Source organism: Rhea americana, unplaced genomic scaffold (genome assembly GCF_003343005.1).
Source record: "Rhea americana isolate MKP2758 unplaced genomic scaffold, rheAme1 scaffold_10, whole genome shotgun sequence".
NCBI classification, from domain to species: domain Eukaryota; kingdom Metazoa; phylum Chordata; class Aves; order Rheiformes; family Rheidae; genus Rhea; species Rhea americana.
The window spans coordinates 4534199-4551538 of NW_028185039.1; the positions used below are offsets into that span (position 1 = coordinate 4534199).

The following is a 17340-nucleotide window of genomic DNA, read 5'->3' on the forward strand; positions in this document are numbered from 1 at the left end:
TTTAGCTGTTCTCACCTATTAGGGAAGAGTGATTAAAGAAAGAGCACAGAAACATTTTTCAAAGGTCTAGGCTTTATTTTGCAATAGATCGGAATGAACAGAATTTCCACCTTGCTGCACTCATGGGGCTTCTTTGTTTATAAGATTGGGCCCGAAGAGATTATTGATAGAGTTTTGCTGCTGATTTTAATGGGAGCCTAGTCCACAGCTCTTACAAACAGCTCTCTCTGGATCTGCCTACCACTTCTGTATCCCAGGAGTGTGTAGGTCGAGGAGGGAGGAGACAAGAATAGTTTGCTCACAACATATAAAACCAAYCCTCAGCTAGAATAAACTGCCAGAGCTGTATTAGGAAGCTATAGTAACTGMTAGTCCTTGAAGATTTGCCCCAGAATTTCTATGGAAAACTTCTAGATAGCACATGTGTTGGGAGCCKRCCATTTCTCAGAACAGCATGCTTRTCTCATGATGTTTTAAATTTTTATTTCAGTCTTATTTACCTACACATATAAGGTGCCTGAAAGGAGCTAAGCTTCCTTTCCCTCACAGTCTGATTTTACTTCCTTGTCTTGCCCTCTTGCATGTTGGACTAATAACCACCTGCTATTTTGTACTTGTTTTAAGCTGTTTCATCAGTGATGCTCAAAGTAACTTGCAAACATTAATGAAAAATAAAATAGCCCTGAACATCTTCAAAGAGCTGTGCAGTCATTAATTAATACCCACAGCATGCCAAGGAGGTACTGATGGTGGATCGTTAGATTTGTTTTATACACAGTGCAAGGGAAGTGCAAAGATCAAGGCAAACATTAATAAAAAAAAAAGCACAAACATCCCCTAATTTGGAGTCTCTTCATTTTTTGATTGCCCAGATTGCAGCATCTTAATGACTTGCTTGAGGTCTCAAAAAGTCAGATACAGCTATAATTCAGCAGTTCCAGTATTATGCTACAATCATTAAGTTATGCAGCTACAACTAATTAAACCATGCAGATCTTATCATAGGAACTTATCTGTTGTCTTGTGCGTAGTTATTATAAGAGAAAACAGTGTTCATTATTGTTTTATTAACCACTGCTTTATGTTTTATATAGATATTTATAAACCAGTAACTTTTAAGAATGGTAACATACAGGTAAGCAAGCTATGCTACAGGTACATTGTATACTGCTGCTCTGCATATAATATACATAGGTAATTAGTACAGTATTTTTATCTACCATATCTGATGCCTCTTAAGCAGTAGAGTAAGTTGGCATTTGGTGCATATTGTTACATTTTTACTAGTGCAAAGATGACAGATCTGAAGTCTTAATGCATATTTGTTAAAAAAAAGTTGATAGAGTTGTATAGGTGTTTCAGCTTACTGACAGGGAAAAACTAGCCTTAATAAAATTCAGATGGAATTACATTTAGCATGTGCAGCATAAATAAATCTCATTGTATATTATTGTTACAGCATGATCACCCAAACTGATAAGATTTTTTTGAGAGGGGAGTTATGTTTCTGAAGAGCTAAGTAAATCAAAATAAAAAATAATGAAAAAGTAGTCTTTTAAAAATACAGTTTCCTGCTAGTTGTCTTAATGGAATATTGCAGATGCTTTTGACTTTTTGTATCGTTAAAGTTAATTGAAAGTTAGTGCATATGTTTGAAGAAACATTGTAATTACTGTATTTTTAAATTGCTACCTGTGTCTGTTACGAAGATACGTATGGCAAGCAAAATCGCATGAACAATTCAGATCACTAATTAGGCCACTGCAACATCAGAGAGAACAAAGCACTCAGCAGCCTCCTTTTCCAGCCCCTCTGCACACAACACTCGTGCTGAGGCGCAGACCCAGGGAGGCTGCACCTATGTAGCAGATCCATCCTCATGGCTGGCTCTGCTCAGCCACTGCTCTCYGAAGGATCCTTCTGTTTAGACTTGAACTTATGCTTCTAAGTGACGCTGGTGACAGCTTACCTGCTGTGATAATACCCTGTCCTGAGGCACTGCTGGAAGGGAGACTGGGGCAACAGTACAGTGAAAATTCTTAAAACACTGAACTGAAAAATYGAAAACAAGATTGAGTTTCTGCATCCTCCTTCAGATAATGCCAGTCTTGTGAACAAAGTCCTCTAAATACATTAAGCCATTACGAATTAAAAACGAGACTCACTAGTATTAACTAAATTACATTCTGTGAAGATAAATTACTTTCAAACTATTGGAAAATACTCTGTGGTAGCTTGCCATGTGGGTTTCTGGTTAATGTCTTTTCAGGAACAAACACTAATGGGTAGTTTATTGAATGACACAGTTACTGTGGTTCCTTTTCTTGTGAAGATACAGTGTCTTTGCTCCATTGTGTGCAATGTTTTTGCTATTGCGGTAATTTTCTAAATTCTTCTGTGTTGATATTTAGACTGGAGATGAAGGCATCTATTAGAACATAAAGATTTATTTCGAGCTTTTGTAGATGTGACTGAAGGATTYAGGTATGGAAAAAGGCTGTAAAAGAAGGTTCACGCATCTATCTGTTGCTATGTCCCCTTCAGGAGAAATCAGGTATGGCTAAGTTGCTTTATTTCATGGTTATTGAATTCTTGAAGAAGTATGTGATTTCCTGAGCTGCTCTTACTATTAAAGAGAAAAAAACAAAAAACAAACAAACAAAAAAAAACAGTGGAACTTACTGTGAGAGATATCTGTCTTAGAGATATGTTTCTGTGATTTTTTTTTTTTTTTTTTTTTTTTGAAGTAAGCTTCTCAACATTATTTGCTGTGTTTTATCTAGGGTTTTCTGAAGAATGATAAACTGGCAGAGCATGAGACTTGACAACATTTGTTGGCTGAGTTAAGAAGGGAAAAAAAGGCAACTCAGCTGTTAGCTGGATGAATTTTAATTTCATGATTAAAATGTAAAACATTTGCAGGCAAATGAAGTTCCTTATAGTAGTAGTATTAGAATTCTTAGTTTTACGGGTTTAGTACTTCTATTTCTCAGTGAGAAACTCACATTAAACAACCCCTCCCCCCCCGTAATTACTGCAGACCATAAATGCCCAGCCTCACTAATCAGCCCAAGCTGGGGAGGGGGGGGGAGCAGTACACAAACACTGGGGAGCAACAGACACTTGTGCCTTTAAAAATGGCAGGGACAGATTTTCAGCTAGTGATGCTGAAARACCAGTAGAGTTGGAACATTTTCTCAGGAGATGGAAGCTTTTTTCTAATCTTTACAAAAAAAGCCATTTTAGAAACAGAAAGTGCCTGTTGATCATGACACTGCTGGGCTGCTAAAAGAGAAAATTATACTGTGAAAAGGCAAAAAGACAATGCAAAGGCCCCCAATTTGTCCTCTTATGAGTTCCTGTAAGTTAGAATGTTTGGCTCATAGGATTAGAAAAATTAGTGAAAAGTGAAGGTCTCTTCCTGTAATTAACATTCTTGAAAATGAATTCATAGGTATGATCAAAGAAGTGACCTGTCTGTGGATAAAAGATGGCTCTATTGACATCAGTTCTGACCAATACATAGTGGGGCCCCAAGAGGCCAAAGTCCAAGTTACCTTTATTTTCTCCAGATATAAAATGTATTACAAGAACAAACTTGTATTAGTGGGAATGACTTAATCCAACTTAACCATATCTCTGTTCTAAGATACTTCCCTTGGAATAGATTGGGTCATTGCTGTAACTTAATGAGAGCTTCTTCACTCATATAAAACATGAAGGAGTACACTCAATAAGCAGGTGCCAATCCCATCTGCTTAAATCGTTGTGTGCTCGGTAATGTTACTGCTGAATTTGGCTTAATTGTTTTGTTTCGTAAGTTATGACCTTATTAATGATAGCGTTAGACAATTTCTAGAAAAGCGGTGTTTCTGGATATTTAAGGGCAGATGTCATGTCAACAAATTACCACTGCATTGCCTATGGGTTAGCTTACAGGAGAGTTCAAGCAGCTGACTCAGGTTTTTATTTCTATAGAATAATAACCCGTCAGACAATTTGAAATTCTAAATAATTTGAAATTCTAAAGCATCTCCTGACTAGCATGATAAATTGGAAAAAGACAGGATTTATTGTAAGGGGAGTATGGAAGTTAAGGCAGTACAGTGCATTACAAATTCTCAAGAACTCAAAGGCATTTTAGGGCAGCATCTTTTTGCAAATAAAATCAATGTGTAGAAATGACATATTGCAGTATCTTTGAGATACTTTGTCAGAGAACTTGGTGTTGTATTTTGCAAGAGGGCTATGGTCCTTGGTGTTATTTATGAGTACCAGTGACCAGCTGGAGTGAGTTACAGAAGATATTCTTTTTATGAAACTCCATCAGCATGGTAGTTTAACAGCTTGACAAAAGGATACTGTTGGAGGCAGGTTCTCCCTTCCATACAGAGTTTAACTTAGGCTGTGAAAGAAAGGTTTGCTCTCCAGACTTAACAATAGAGCGGGTCTATGCCTTCATTCAGCTGAGGAGCCAGAGGTTGTAACAAATTTCAGTCTTGGCCTTCCAGTGCTGGAAAATGAAGAGGATCAAGCACTAGTTAATCCATCATTTCTCAAACACTTTGAAAAATTAATGGACTGTTAAGCATTTTAAAATATCTCTAATAATATGATGCTGTTATTGCAGTTCAGGTTACTGGATTTTCAGTTAAACAAGTTAGATACTCACCTGAATTACATTAGACTACTTGAGCCTTTTACAAATTGCATAATAATATGTCCCTTAAGAAATAAACTCAATCCTATAGTGTTAYTTTCAGTTGGTGTAAATCTTTTGTACTTTTATGGGCATTCTTTAGAAATTATCTAGAGCATCCACAGCATATATAGTATGTGCTCTATAAAGAGTTGTGACTATAATACAGGCAGTATATTTAGACTGCTCATATACATGCCTGTTTATTTACCTGATGAATCACGGCATCACTACCTTAATTGGCCACATTAATTTTAAAATTGAAAAGTTTCAAGTCATAGCTTCATAACAAAGACTGAGTCTAAGCTTCCATGTCTCTACACATTTTGGTTTGGCTGAGTTGACCTATCTCCACGCTGGTGTATCAAAATGAGGATGGTAAAAGACTCTATTTAGACTTTTTTCAGTGAAGGATTAAGAAATGTATAATCATGTTGTTTTTAACTGTCTCTGTACTCCCTCCCCCTCTTCTTAGGCTAAAGGAGTTTTGTGTTTTCCTGGTAGCAATAAATTTGCAAAGTTCCCAATAAGAGGCAGAACAATGACATTTTACATATTCAGTAGAGGTTATTTCCCACATGAGGAAATAATTACATGGGAACAGATACCTTTGTGGACTGAAGCTATTAAGGGTAGTCAGGAATTGGGCTAGCCAGTACCTGTCATGCTGACTAGCACTTCTGATTGTTTCCTTGTACTTTCCTATTCATTGGCCTGTATTTCTTTCACTGTTAAAAGTACGTTCTGGGAGAAGGAACTGTTTTGCTCCTCCATACATGATCAGTTTTAACCTTTTTTTACGGTTATTTCTTTGCCATCTTCCATTAGGGTTTTACCGATCAGTTGGAGATCTTGAAAAATGAGATTTCATTGGTTTTGCCCACTTTAACAGGAAATAATAAATACTGCATTTTTCAAATTTACTTTTTTTTGCTATCACTACCTTCAGGATAGAATAGGTCTCTGCTTATGCCCTTTGTCCTTAAAGCAGCTCTCAGCTGTGCTTACACAGTCTCCCAGTACAGTGCAACCCTTGTCCACAGCTTGGTCTCATTGGTATTTCTAGCCTGAAGGACATACTTCCTGAACTTCCATAACTTTCCTGAAGAGACTTTGTAGACAGCCTGGTAAAGCCAAAGGAATCAGAAGAAGCCAAAACAATTTGTGGCCAGTGAGGGGAGGAAAAGAATTTCATTTCACTTCCATTCACAGGAGACAAAGGAAACAGAAATATCCCCTGAACTCAAGCAATTGAAAAGGTAGTTGCAGATACTTTAAGAAATCAGGGTTCTTTTCTCAATGTGAGAAAGCCTGGGTGCTGACCATGTTGAAAAGCTATGTAAAAATGCATGGTGATGATACACAAAGCACCTTAAGTTTACTCCTGCATTGCTACTAAGAGGGGAAAAGCTTTYCCTCCATCCATTCATGAGAACGTGAGGAACCCAACACTGCAATGTTTTACTCTTAGCTGTGTAATGGAATTCCAAACTTTACCTTTCAACACTCACCCTCTCCAAAGGGAAGAAATTCAGAAGGCGGCACTATGCCTGCTTGATTCTCCTGGACATTCTGCTTTTTGCTGACCCTTATATAAGGCACTACCTTGAACCACAATTGAGCATATATAGTCTCCATTCCAACTATCAAATACCCTGCTATGGATCAGCACGGTATTAGAAACTGCTGTAATTTGTCCTGATGTCAAAGTAATCTTCATATCACACCTCACTCCTTGAAAACTACTACTTTTATTGATCAGCCAGTGGTTGAATTGTAATAAATATTAGACCAACCTTATCCATCATATGCATTGTATTCAGTTAGCCTTCTGGCCTCAGGAAATGTGTGAGATTGTGACCAAAACAGCTTCATTCACAGTTGGACAAAAAATTGTTGCAGAATTACAATCCAAACACCTCACATCTTAAATGATGGCTTACGAAATATCATCATGGGATTTCAGGTATATTGGCTTGGAAAACTTCCTCAGTTTTTCCTGGTGTCGAAATGCACGGCCTTGTTTAGAGGCAAGACCCATAGGAGGCAGATGGATCTAGAAAACAGAATCCCACCAGTTAGTTGCATGTTGAGAAGCTACAAGAAAAAGAAGCCTTATCTACAGACTAGGTTTCATGCAGCTTTAAATAATTTCTTCACACTTGGGAGAGCATAACCATGCTGTCTCAAACCAGATTATTTTCTTAGATTTTTTGGAGGACAGCTGGCTCAGAGTGATGAGTGATTTAACTTTCAGGCCCTAAATATTGTATTTATTGTGTAAAATACACTGGCAATCATTTAAATCCTGTAAATTTTAAGCTTTAGTAACTTTGTAGTTTGAGATCAGATGGTAACGATGAAAAACATTTGTTGAAATAGTACTGCATACAGTATTCCAGAACAAGGCCTTTAGAAGACCCAGAAAACACTATAAATTCCTGCATAGAAGTCTTGCAAGTTAAGCTGGCTGTGCTTTATTCATACCAAGCTAACAAGCCACAAAATAACTCCAAGTTGTGTATGTACTGAAAGATTGTCTTCTTATTGTCATGATTACATATACCATATTSAAATGCACAATCAATGTCATTGACTCCACGAGCATAAGGAGCAATAGGTGACAGGCTTAGGCTTTGATTGACAAAGTCTTTGTACTTCATAAGACTTAGTGGGAGTCATACAGCTATACTCCCCCCAAAGTGATTGAAAATTGTAGGTGTTAGCAGTCAGATGTTATTGTTGCTGAGGCTGACACCCTTTAAGATAGCTGTTTAGCTGCAAATAGTAGTAAAAGCACTGACTAAAGCAGCAGATATGGTAAAATATGAAAAATAAGGATCATTGAGTTTTTGCAAGAGAGGCGTTAGAGGTCTTAGTCTTTTACAAGAGAGGTCCTTCGGGATTTGCAAGCCACTGCAGAGCATACATTTTAAGCCCATTCCTAGGAGCATTACTTGCCACGTGCATTGTTATTCTGTATACTGAGAAGAAGAACAAAGTATATGTGAAAGCCAGCAGTGACTGTATCCTCAGCAAGCATCTTATAAATAAAGATGAAGATGATACAAATTAATTATGACTGTGACCTGCCTGATAAGGAAACTATATAAGTGACAATGTGAACTAATCAATACAAAGAGAGAAGAAGTCTCTATGGGAGGCAGCATAAAGTAATACAGACACAAATGACAGGGCAGTAAGGAAACTATATTGAATGATGCAATAGAAGACGTGACTTCCATCAATCTCAGTAATATTTGGCAGGCTTTTCTCTAGGAATAGATGAACAGGAGCAACAAGATAGGCAGAGAGGCACCTCACAAGACCCAATTTATTACAAGAACACTTAACAAGAGGTATAGACTGTGAAAATTATTGTATCCATCACAAATGTAATATAATTAAATATTCTTATTTTCTCATGTGGAAAGATTAACAGATTTGATTCCATKTGATTTCATTACCATCTTTTTCTACACATTATGATTCATTGGTCACTCAAGACTACCTAAATATTTGCAGTCCCTGAGAGATCACCTCATGCAATGATATTGCAGTTTTGACTCTTTAATTTGAGAAGAAATTAGCCAATCCGCAAATGGAGAATATTTCAATATATACTTGGCTCATTTGGTTCCGATTTATCACAGCACTTAAGTACAAGCTYATTTTAAAATGCCGTGTAGTGACAGTGATGTGAAGTTATGATTTTATTGAAGACTTATGACTAGATTTATACTCACAGGTCTTGGGTAGGGGATGTTATAGTGAAGTCCAATTTCTATTCTTGCCTCACATTCTTCTATATACTGTTTAATCAGCGTTGGATCTGTTACCTAAGATAACACAGAGTTAAAACAACTGTGAAAAGAAAAAGTACAGCAATTAGCAATTAGAAGCTCAAGTGTAAGTGATGTACAGCCACATGACTTTTTTTTTTTTTTTTTTGCTTGTTTTTTTGGCAACCCCAAGCATACAGTGATTGCATTTTTCACATCCATAAAAGGTAACATTAGCACTTGCCTTGACTCAACAGTTCTGGGCTTGATGGCATTGGATATTAAGGCCCACAGTATGTCAGAGCTGAAGCTCTGAAAGGAGGGTTTTTTTACCCAAACATGGCATTTTCTTAGTAAAAAAGACAATGCACGTGTAAACTACTACTATCTCCATGAAAAACAACACTGACCCATTCATATTGCAAGGTAGCTAGGGGAAAAGAGGAGAGACCTTTCRGGCTACATTCTGTTCTCATTCCGTGTAGAAAACTCCCTTTGAAGTCAGAAATGTGGTATAAAGTGGGTCTTAAATTCACTCATTAGCTGAATTCTGTCCTATATCAAAATAATATATCAATAAATATTGTGATGGTTAAAAAAAAACCTTTGATTACTGTGGAGTCTGTATTTGCCCCTCTTGAAAAAAGTTTGCAATATCAAGATATGCCTGTATCTTAAGAAAAAAAAATTTTAAAGGCAGGCCTCTTTTAAAGAAGTGCCAATTATTGTTGCTTTGAAAAGAAAGCATAACAATCTACTGAGTTCTGCTTGCCATCACACTGGTAATGATATACCTAGCTAGCTTTCTAAAAGATCAAAAGTGGCTTCAGATAATTTCATAGGCAATATTTTTGGAATTAAGCTTTTTCTTGCCATTTTTTAATGAAAGCCCTACATCCTTTAGCCTTCTGAAGAGGTTAAAGAAGATCTGATTTTTTTTTTTTTAATTATTATTTTGGGCTGAAATTTAAACTATAAGCTAAATACACTTTATAATGTGTTCGCACCCGTTCTTAAGGTGAATGAATTTTGGGAAATCAACTGGTATTAACATCTTAACGTCCAATCACTAAGAGAACACAGCACAAGGAGAGAATCATTCAGAAAATGAAAGGCACAAGGAAACCCACATACATTTTTATTTTTTCGGAATAATGTTCTGGCTTCACTTATAATGTACTGTTTCTCTTTAATAGTTTCTTCTGTCTGTCCTGATGCAGACTGCCATTTTTTGGCTATTCGGAATATCTTGCGGTAAAGGCCAAGAACTTCTCGTCGAGTAACTAGTGTCATCTAAATAAAAAAAACACAAAATTCCAAACATATGCATGACCACTGGCTTGCTAAAAGGCCACGAAGCAGTACATTTTTCACACAATTGAGTTAGTTTAAAAATATTTCCACCTATCTAAATTTTTCAACATCCATCTAAAAATCTGCTGAGTTACAGGAGAACTGAAGTAGCTGTAAATATAAGTTAGCTGCTGAAAGCTGAAAACTCAATGCAGCAAAGTATGTAAACTGATACTTAAACCTGTCTCCATCCAAACAGCTTAAGCTCTTGCTCAAAATTAAGCGCTTGCTTTAGTGCTTTGATGAATCACAATCCTGCATCCAGGGTACCTGGATTGTGTTTCACTGCTATTTTGCAACAAGACATTGGGCAAGTCACTGAAACTCTTACCAGGCATCCCTCTTTCTGTAAAATTGCCATAACAATGCCTACCCTATCTTCGCAAAGCACCTTGAAATCTGTGAACAGAGCACATGACAAAGCCACTACAGTACTGCTGAAAACCAGTGTGGGTTTCAGGTGCCAAGAAACTCATTTGTGATACCATTACAGTGTGTAATAATGATTCACACTGGAGTTTGACACTTAAAAGATGATGAAAGCAGTTTGATTAAGCATTACAGGAGAGGTTAGAAATGCTGCTGTGTTGCAGACTCTCATTGTGGCTTTAGGGAAGTCCTGACTGTCCTGTTTTTCAGAAATCTGAGTACCTCCTGATCCTGCTGAATAAGCCTACAATTGTGCTAGGCATCTTTGTGAAAAATCAGGAATGAAATCCTATTCTCATTCTATGTAAATGAGTATTTTGTCATTAAAGCGATACCAATATTTCATCCCAGACCTTGAATACCCCTGTGATAAATACATGGCTAGAAGAACAACATGGCTTCCTCTCCAAATTCCAATTCCAATCTATCATGGATTAGATTTGCAGAAAAAAAAATGAGAAAAAAAAAATCAGAGCTGTCAGAGATGCCTTACTGTCCAAAAGTAAAATGCAGGGACACTGCAAAGTGAGTAAGTAAAAAAATTATTACGGGTGCAATGAGAAACAAGGGTCAAGGATAGGACCTTATCTGACTGTCTCAGGATCCATTTGCCAACCTGGAGCTCTAGCTATTGTGGCTGAATCTGCTCTGAAATCAGACCTGTGCTGTGGTAAGTATAAAGGGAGGATAGCTCCTCTGGAGCAGGGTAACCTAGGCGGCCTGAACTGCCCTCTGGAGGGAGCACTCTTTCACGTGGCGATAAAGGAAAATCGGCTTCCCTATGCATGCACCCAAATCACTGTGAAAAATTGGATGATGTGGATACCGCCCTATGTCCTTGCAGTCTTTGACAATTACTAGTATTGTGGAGAGTGTAAGAACGTTTATTAATCAAACACCTCTCAGGCCATAGAGGTCTCAAGTGGCTGAATCTCAAATGCTGCTAACCTTCAGATATTTTCTTTTCAGTACAGTCCTCCTGTGACTTCAGACATTCACATGATCTTCCCCTCACCAAAACTGGAATCACAGATGCTAACCTGAAGGCAGGATTTGACCCATACTCCTTTTTGTGTTAACCATCGCTATGATCTAAAGACTTCTTGTTGTTTCATGTTGGTAGGGATTTTAAGAATTATTGACATAAAACTGTCTTTCTCCGATTCTTGAGAGAGCAGTTTTATTTGCTGTTCTTCCCTTAAAATGTTTAAGCAATCATATATTTCCCTCCAGAGATAAAAATTATTCTTCATATACAGCAGAAGTTTTTCTAGTAAATGTTTATGGTATTTCTTGGAAACAAAATACGCACAATAAAAGAGAGGAGCAGTCCCTGTTCTTCAAACATTTTGGAATAAATACTTTGCATTATCCACTCTATAGCTCCATTTCAGGCAATAAAATTACTCATACACAAAGCTATGCATGCACTTGTATCTGAAGAATTACTGTCTTCCTCTGTAGAGTGCATTATTTTACATAGATTATAAACACTCCAGTTACAAGAACTGACCTAGCACAACCTTAAGTCCCAAATCTTCTCCTTACCTACAGCCCCTCCTGGCCTCACCCCTCTGCTTTTATTCCAAGGTCTCACCTCTGGTTGAATTGGAAATACTCTTCTCCCCTGCTGACAGCTAACAGAAGGTAGCACTGGAGACTTTCAGCTCAGGTTTTTCTTGTAATCTAAAAAGACAAATAGGAGGAATACCTTGGGGGCAAACAAAGCTTTTAATATAAGTCTGAATTCTGACCTAAGCATCAGATTTCAGAATTTCAAAAAATCAGAATTTCAGAGGCCAGAACTTGGGACCATGCACACCCTCTGTTCAGAGCTGTAATCACACCTGTCACTTTTGGATTATGAGCACTACCAAGAGTTTGTTTGCATCTATAAAGACTTTGTTTAAAATTTTGTAATTTATTTTTACCACTAGTTGCTTCTCATCCCTTGCCTAGAACTTACTTCTTCTTCTTCTTCTTCTTTTTTTTTTTTTAATTTTCTCAGAGCTGAAATTAATACAGGGCTGTGTAGTCCATTGCCTATGCCCCTGGTACAGAGACAGGCTGCAGGTTCATATTATTGCTTTCCTTGCTGCATGCACTAAATGCTGTAAAAGACATTAAGCAGATTTTCATATATACTTAGCAATGAGCTGCTCCTACTGCTGACTTTAATTAACAATTTCTAACATTACAGACCTGCTCATAAACTGTTCCTGCAGAGATGCAGAAATGCAGGTGTGAGAAGTTTCCCTCCCCTTCTATCAAGGACAAGGATGAAAACAAACAGGATAAAAGCCAAACCATGGGTCAAGTTCTGATCTGCGTGACAATGTGAAAATGGATAATTCCACTAAGGGCGCAGAATTATTTTCAACTTAAAAACCTATAAATGAGATTGGAATTTTTTCTTTGATATAAACAGAGCTTACACCTACAGAAATGTAAGTGATGGTACAGATCATGTATTAGGTGTCAAGTGACACTACTTGTATTAGTTTTGTGGGTGTGCAAAATTAATTTGAGTGGGACAGAAAGATAAGGGAGGCTTTTATGTCCTTTTAGTTACTCATCTTGCTACTTAAATCTTTGGCATTTAAATTATAATTACACTGCACATCTCTGGAATGCTAAGTGGATGTTACACCACTTTCCCACTAACACTCATCTTGTGGCAGTCACACCCATGGTTTAACTTCTACCGCCCTTCATTTCATTGCAGAATGCAGCCCACGGAGGTTAACCACAAGCGTTTTTGTCCAAAAGTACATGGCTATTGTATTAGCTGAGCAAATCTCAGGTGCTGACTGCAACAAAACAAACTGGTAGGGGTCAAAGGTAGGTCTGCGTGCACAAATATATCAGTGGTAAAAGTGTTAGGTTACAGGCTTCTTTTGAGTTGACTGTTAGAATTAAGTCTTTGGAAGTGAGCCATGCATTGGCTCCCAAATAAGCATTTGCTGGATGCTGTGGCAGACAGTTCTGACAATACAAGGTTGTATCATTCTTTTGATCTACATGCAAACCCCTGTTATCAACATGCAGATCAAGCACATGAAATATCCCATTGTACCCAAACCTGCTAAGGAGGCTTGAGTAGTTAACGAGTTACTGCATGATGAAAATGCAAATGTTTTGGGTGATAATTAAATAATTCTTTAGACTGTAAAATATAATAACAAGCTTTTTTTCAGGAAACATTTTTTTTTTGGATGGTTGATGCAAAAGTTCAATAATCTGAAACACCTATATTCTTTTGCTATTTGCAGGTTTGTATAGAATTTAAATTAAAAGTTTATATAAGTAACGCAATCTGTCAACTGCACTATAAAGTGTCCCCCAACAGCACAGACACAAAGCAAAGTTAGGACAGAGGGCAAGCTGCAAGGAAAATATTCATATAGAAGCAGCCAAATTACAGCTGTGTCCTAAGGAAGAGGGCTGAAATAAGAACGTGTGTCTAGCGTCTTCCTCCTGTTTGTACAGTTCCTCTACTGAAGTTATAAGTCTATTTTATTTTGTCCTTTCTTTTCAAGTCAAGTATCATCTACTGACTTTAAACATCAAATCTGCCAGCAGTGCATAGAGGATTTTAGGAAACAAAGGGTGAACATAATAGCCCATGGGGAAAAAAAAAGAGTATTTTAAAACAATGGATCTCTTCTCTTACATCTGAGCTAACTAGGGCACTCATTAGTAACGTTCAGACACTTAGTGCTGATGCTGTAACCATATTTGCGAAAGGAAAGAGAAGGTGGGGAACAGAACTCTGGGTGAAATAATTTGAAAAAGCAGCTTTGAGCTTCTCATATGTAAATTGTTTTATTTAGGGACAACATAACTTCTGTTTGACAGCTGCTTTGCTACTGGCAAGGAGTCTTAAAGATGCAATGACAAACTGCTGGGCGACTGCCTTCTGAATCAAAGCTATCATCACATTTCTGTTATGGAAATAAGTGACATACTTTAAAAAGATATGCATCAACACTATAATATAAAAACTGTAAACTTCAGCCTGTATGGAAATATGTATCTCATATTTTCAAATCCACACTGTGACTAACATTTATTTAAAGAAATGCCCCCACCAACAAAATCTGTATCTGGCTTTTAATTTTATTTTAAAGCTTACTTATTCCACCTGTCATCTCTTTCCTGCTGCTAATGCAACAGATGATAATCAAAAATTCACTTCATTTCACAGCTATTTACAGCAACTACAGTCAGGAATTTAGATTCGTCCTTTGTGTAAATCTTACACCAGCAGTGATTTTGGCCTATCATTTCCATGTGGGACAACAGCTAGAACAGTCAGTGCCTGCACAGGGAAAGAAAGGGGATCAAGGATTCTTGTGATAGCTGGGCAGATCACCCAAGTGACCTTCCAGTAATACTAAATCTCAAGATCTACTTTCCACAACAGTCATCTTACCTTCTTTTACTCAAATCAACAGGATTTAGTGGCCTGTGACAGCTAGTACACTGCAAACATTTGACCACATGTGACTACAGTGTATACCTAGAGAAGTGGCAACTCGACTGGGTTTTCATTTTTGATTTAGTATTCACACYCCCCCCCCCAAAGATTCAGTCAAACCCAAATCATAGCAAAACCAGAGCCAAAATATTCACACGGTGAAAAACAAACTAAGAGAGATCATATTCTTCCATGATGGTGTCACATCCTCAATTACTACCAATGATGCAACCCTGTAGGTTTCAAGAAATTCCCACTAGGGATGAATTTGATTCTAAGTATTTCCTCATTATTTCCATCTACAACCTACACAGCTTTGGTGAAAAAGAACCATTTTATGTTTGGTAGCGACATCTGAAAACAAGGTGACTTTCACATGGTTTTAGATTTTGTTGTATCATTATCTTTCACTGAAGTGATCTGAAACACCGATCACCACCTCTGAACTACCTTCTCTAAGTCTTTGTACTTATGCTGTCCATCAGTGCAGTGCAAATTCTGCCATTCTATTCATGCCTGGGATTTGGGACTGAACTTGGATCACCCTTATACAGAGAGTGGTCTTTTGATCAGAAGAAAGGAAACTGAAAGCAAAGAGAATGTAATTAAATGGTAAAAGGTGTGAGTTTTTCCATGTTTTTCCTATGTCATTTCAAACAAGTGAATTTGTAAACAATTAGGATTCTGTAACATTTTCTAAATTTGGATAATGGAAGTGGAAACCTTTAACTAGTCCCTTTAGATCACATAGTTTTCATTTTCTTAGTTTTGTGGTTGTTGAGGCATTAGCTGGTATTGGTATGACATACACAAGCTTATTCTAGGGGTGCCTCCTCCATTTCAATAAAGTAGCTGCCTCAGGAGGACTAGAAATGCTGACTTAAGACTATGGAGGGAGGGAGAGGAAAAAGGAAAAACAGCAAATTGCTTTAAATATTTCTTAGATTTCTCCTAAAAGCAGACATTTTCCAGGTAAAGTCTGAAGGAATATAAATCCAACCGTAGTCCTGTGCAACACTGTCACTTGTGCTTTCACAGATCTAGAAACACTTTTATTCTCCTTTTTTTAGCTATGAGCTAGCTATTAGTCACAAGCAGAGAAAAGTTTTAATGCAGTGCTAGAAATTTAGTGGAAACAATAAAATCTCAGGTATCCTTGATTGACCTCACTTATATAATACAGAGACATATAGAAATGTTACAGGGACACAAAAACCCAGTATAGATTTATGTACCTTATACCCATGTTGGCTTTGAGCCAAATGCAACTGCCTGCCTGAACAGACRTTATTTCCCAGCACTGGAACAGCTCCCAAACTTGAGAAAATGTGTACTAACACAGCAGAGGAACAATCCTCCCTTTCCCCTTTCTTTCTTCCTTCCTTGGTTCATTTAATAAAGCTGTCACAACACTATACTTTGATTTTCTGAAACTTCACTCCCAGGACATACACTACTGAAAATTTTTAGTCATAATTTGAACACTATACCAGAGTATATTCTGAAAAAAAATTTTTTTTGAGATCAAATGTATGAATTCAATTCAAATTCAGAAGTTCCCTGACAATGGCCTTATCAGTATTTACATTAGATTCTCCTGAGGTGGTGTATAGAYTAGCTTTCGGGGCCTTCACCAGCACTAGGTTTTAAAGGAGCTTTAAACCCTTTGCTGACTCGTGGAAGCTGCTGGCACAGCTGTTTGCTGTCGCTGCCTCACCGACAGCACACGGGCCCGCCCTCACCCTTCGCCGGGACAGGACCCACAGCCCGGGGGGCGAGGCGAGGACAGGGAGCTGCTTCCCACCCGTGGCGAGGGAGCTGGGGGCACGGAGGCCACAGGCCTCCGAACGAGGCCTAGGGGTCTTCAAGCACAGCGGCTGCCCCGGGGCCTCCCCGGCTCTGGCCACGAAGCCGCGTCCCGCCGGCGTAACAGGAGCTGCAGCCCCGGGGCCCGCGCACACACCGCAGCGCCGGCGCACGGCCGCCGGACTCCAAGATGGCGCTGGCAGCCCCGCCCCTGCCCGCGGCGCTGCCCAGAGGGGCCTGGCGCGGGGGGGGCGGAGGCGGCGCCCCCTGGCGGCCGGGCGGCGCTGCCCCCTCCGCGAGCGCCAGGCTCCGCGGCTGGGCTAAACCAACGCGGGCAGTGGGGGGGTGTGAGGTGGGGGGTGGCTAGTCCCCAGGCCTCTGGCCTTCCCTGTCCTCCTCCTCCTCCTCCTCCTCCTCCCTCCCCGCGCCGCCTTATCCGTCCTCCGCCGCCGCTCTTTACCTTTGGGAAGAGACGCGCTGGGGCCCCGCTCCCCTCCCTCCCGCAGTAGTGCGGCGCCGCCAAGCCCCGTYCCCCCGCTCCGGTGGGCGAGGGAGGAGGCGGCGGCGGCGGCGGCGCGGGCCCCTTGCCCGCTCTGCCCTCAGCGTGCGTGCGGCGTCAGGCACGCCGCGGAGCGTGGCRCGGCGCGGCGCCGCCAGCTGACTCCTCATCCCCGGAAGTGATGCAGGAGAGGGAGGGGGCGGGAGCGGGGGAGCAGCGGCAGCGTCTCGCTGRGCGCCGCGGAGGGTGAGTGAATTGGACCATGTCTCTTCCCGTCCGTGCCGGGGCGCCT

General features: G+C 39.4%; 1 protein-coding gene across 7 annotated transcripts; it reads right to left on the bottom strand.

The window, feature by feature from the left end:
* Positions 1–54: 54 nt before the first annotated feature.
* Positions 55–17212, bottom strand: LYRM1 (LYR motif containing 1). Of its 7 annotated transcripts, none has more exons than XR_014895514.1 (7): positions 17010–17212; positions 11861–11949; positions 9616–9774; positions 8446–8538; positions 6643–6755; positions 4363–4513; positions 55–2471 (listed from the first exon to the last, which is right to left on the bottom strand). XR_014895514.1 is itself a non-coding variant. In XM_085302145.1 (6 exons), the coding sequence occupies exons 3-6, from the start codon at positions 9772–9774 to the stop codon at positions 4459–4461; spliced, it is 420 nt and encodes a 139-aa protein (XP_085158271.1). In that variant the 5' UTR covers positions 11861–11949; positions 17010–17212; the 3' UTR covers positions 55–4458. The 7 variants fall into 7 exon arrangements, 4 of the variants coding, with proteins under 4 accessions (XP_085158271.1, XP_085158278.1, XP_085158288.1 ...); XR_014895512.1 differs by having other exon boundaries at positions 55–2617; XR_014895515.1 differs by having other exon boundaries at positions 55–4513; positions 6496–6755; positions 17010–17210.
* Positions 17213–17340: the final 128 nt, after the last annotated feature.

What these genes read in the sequence shown, in the direction of transcription:
- LYRM1 (XM_085302162.1), bottom strand. Translation starts at nt 9,774, where the DNA reads ATGACACTAGTTACTCGACGAGAAGTTCTTGGCCTTTACCGCAAGATA. An exon ending in TATTCCGAAAAAATAAAAAT is followed by an intron (nt 8,539 to 9,615) that starts GTATGTGGGTTT and finishes GTGTTATCTTAG; the next exon opens with GTAACAGATCCAACGCTGAT. An exon ending in ACATCCCCTACCCAAGACCT is followed by an intron (nt 6,756 to 8,445) that starts GTGAGTATAAAT and finishes TCTGTTTTCTAG; the next exon opens with ATCCATCTGCCTCCTATGGG.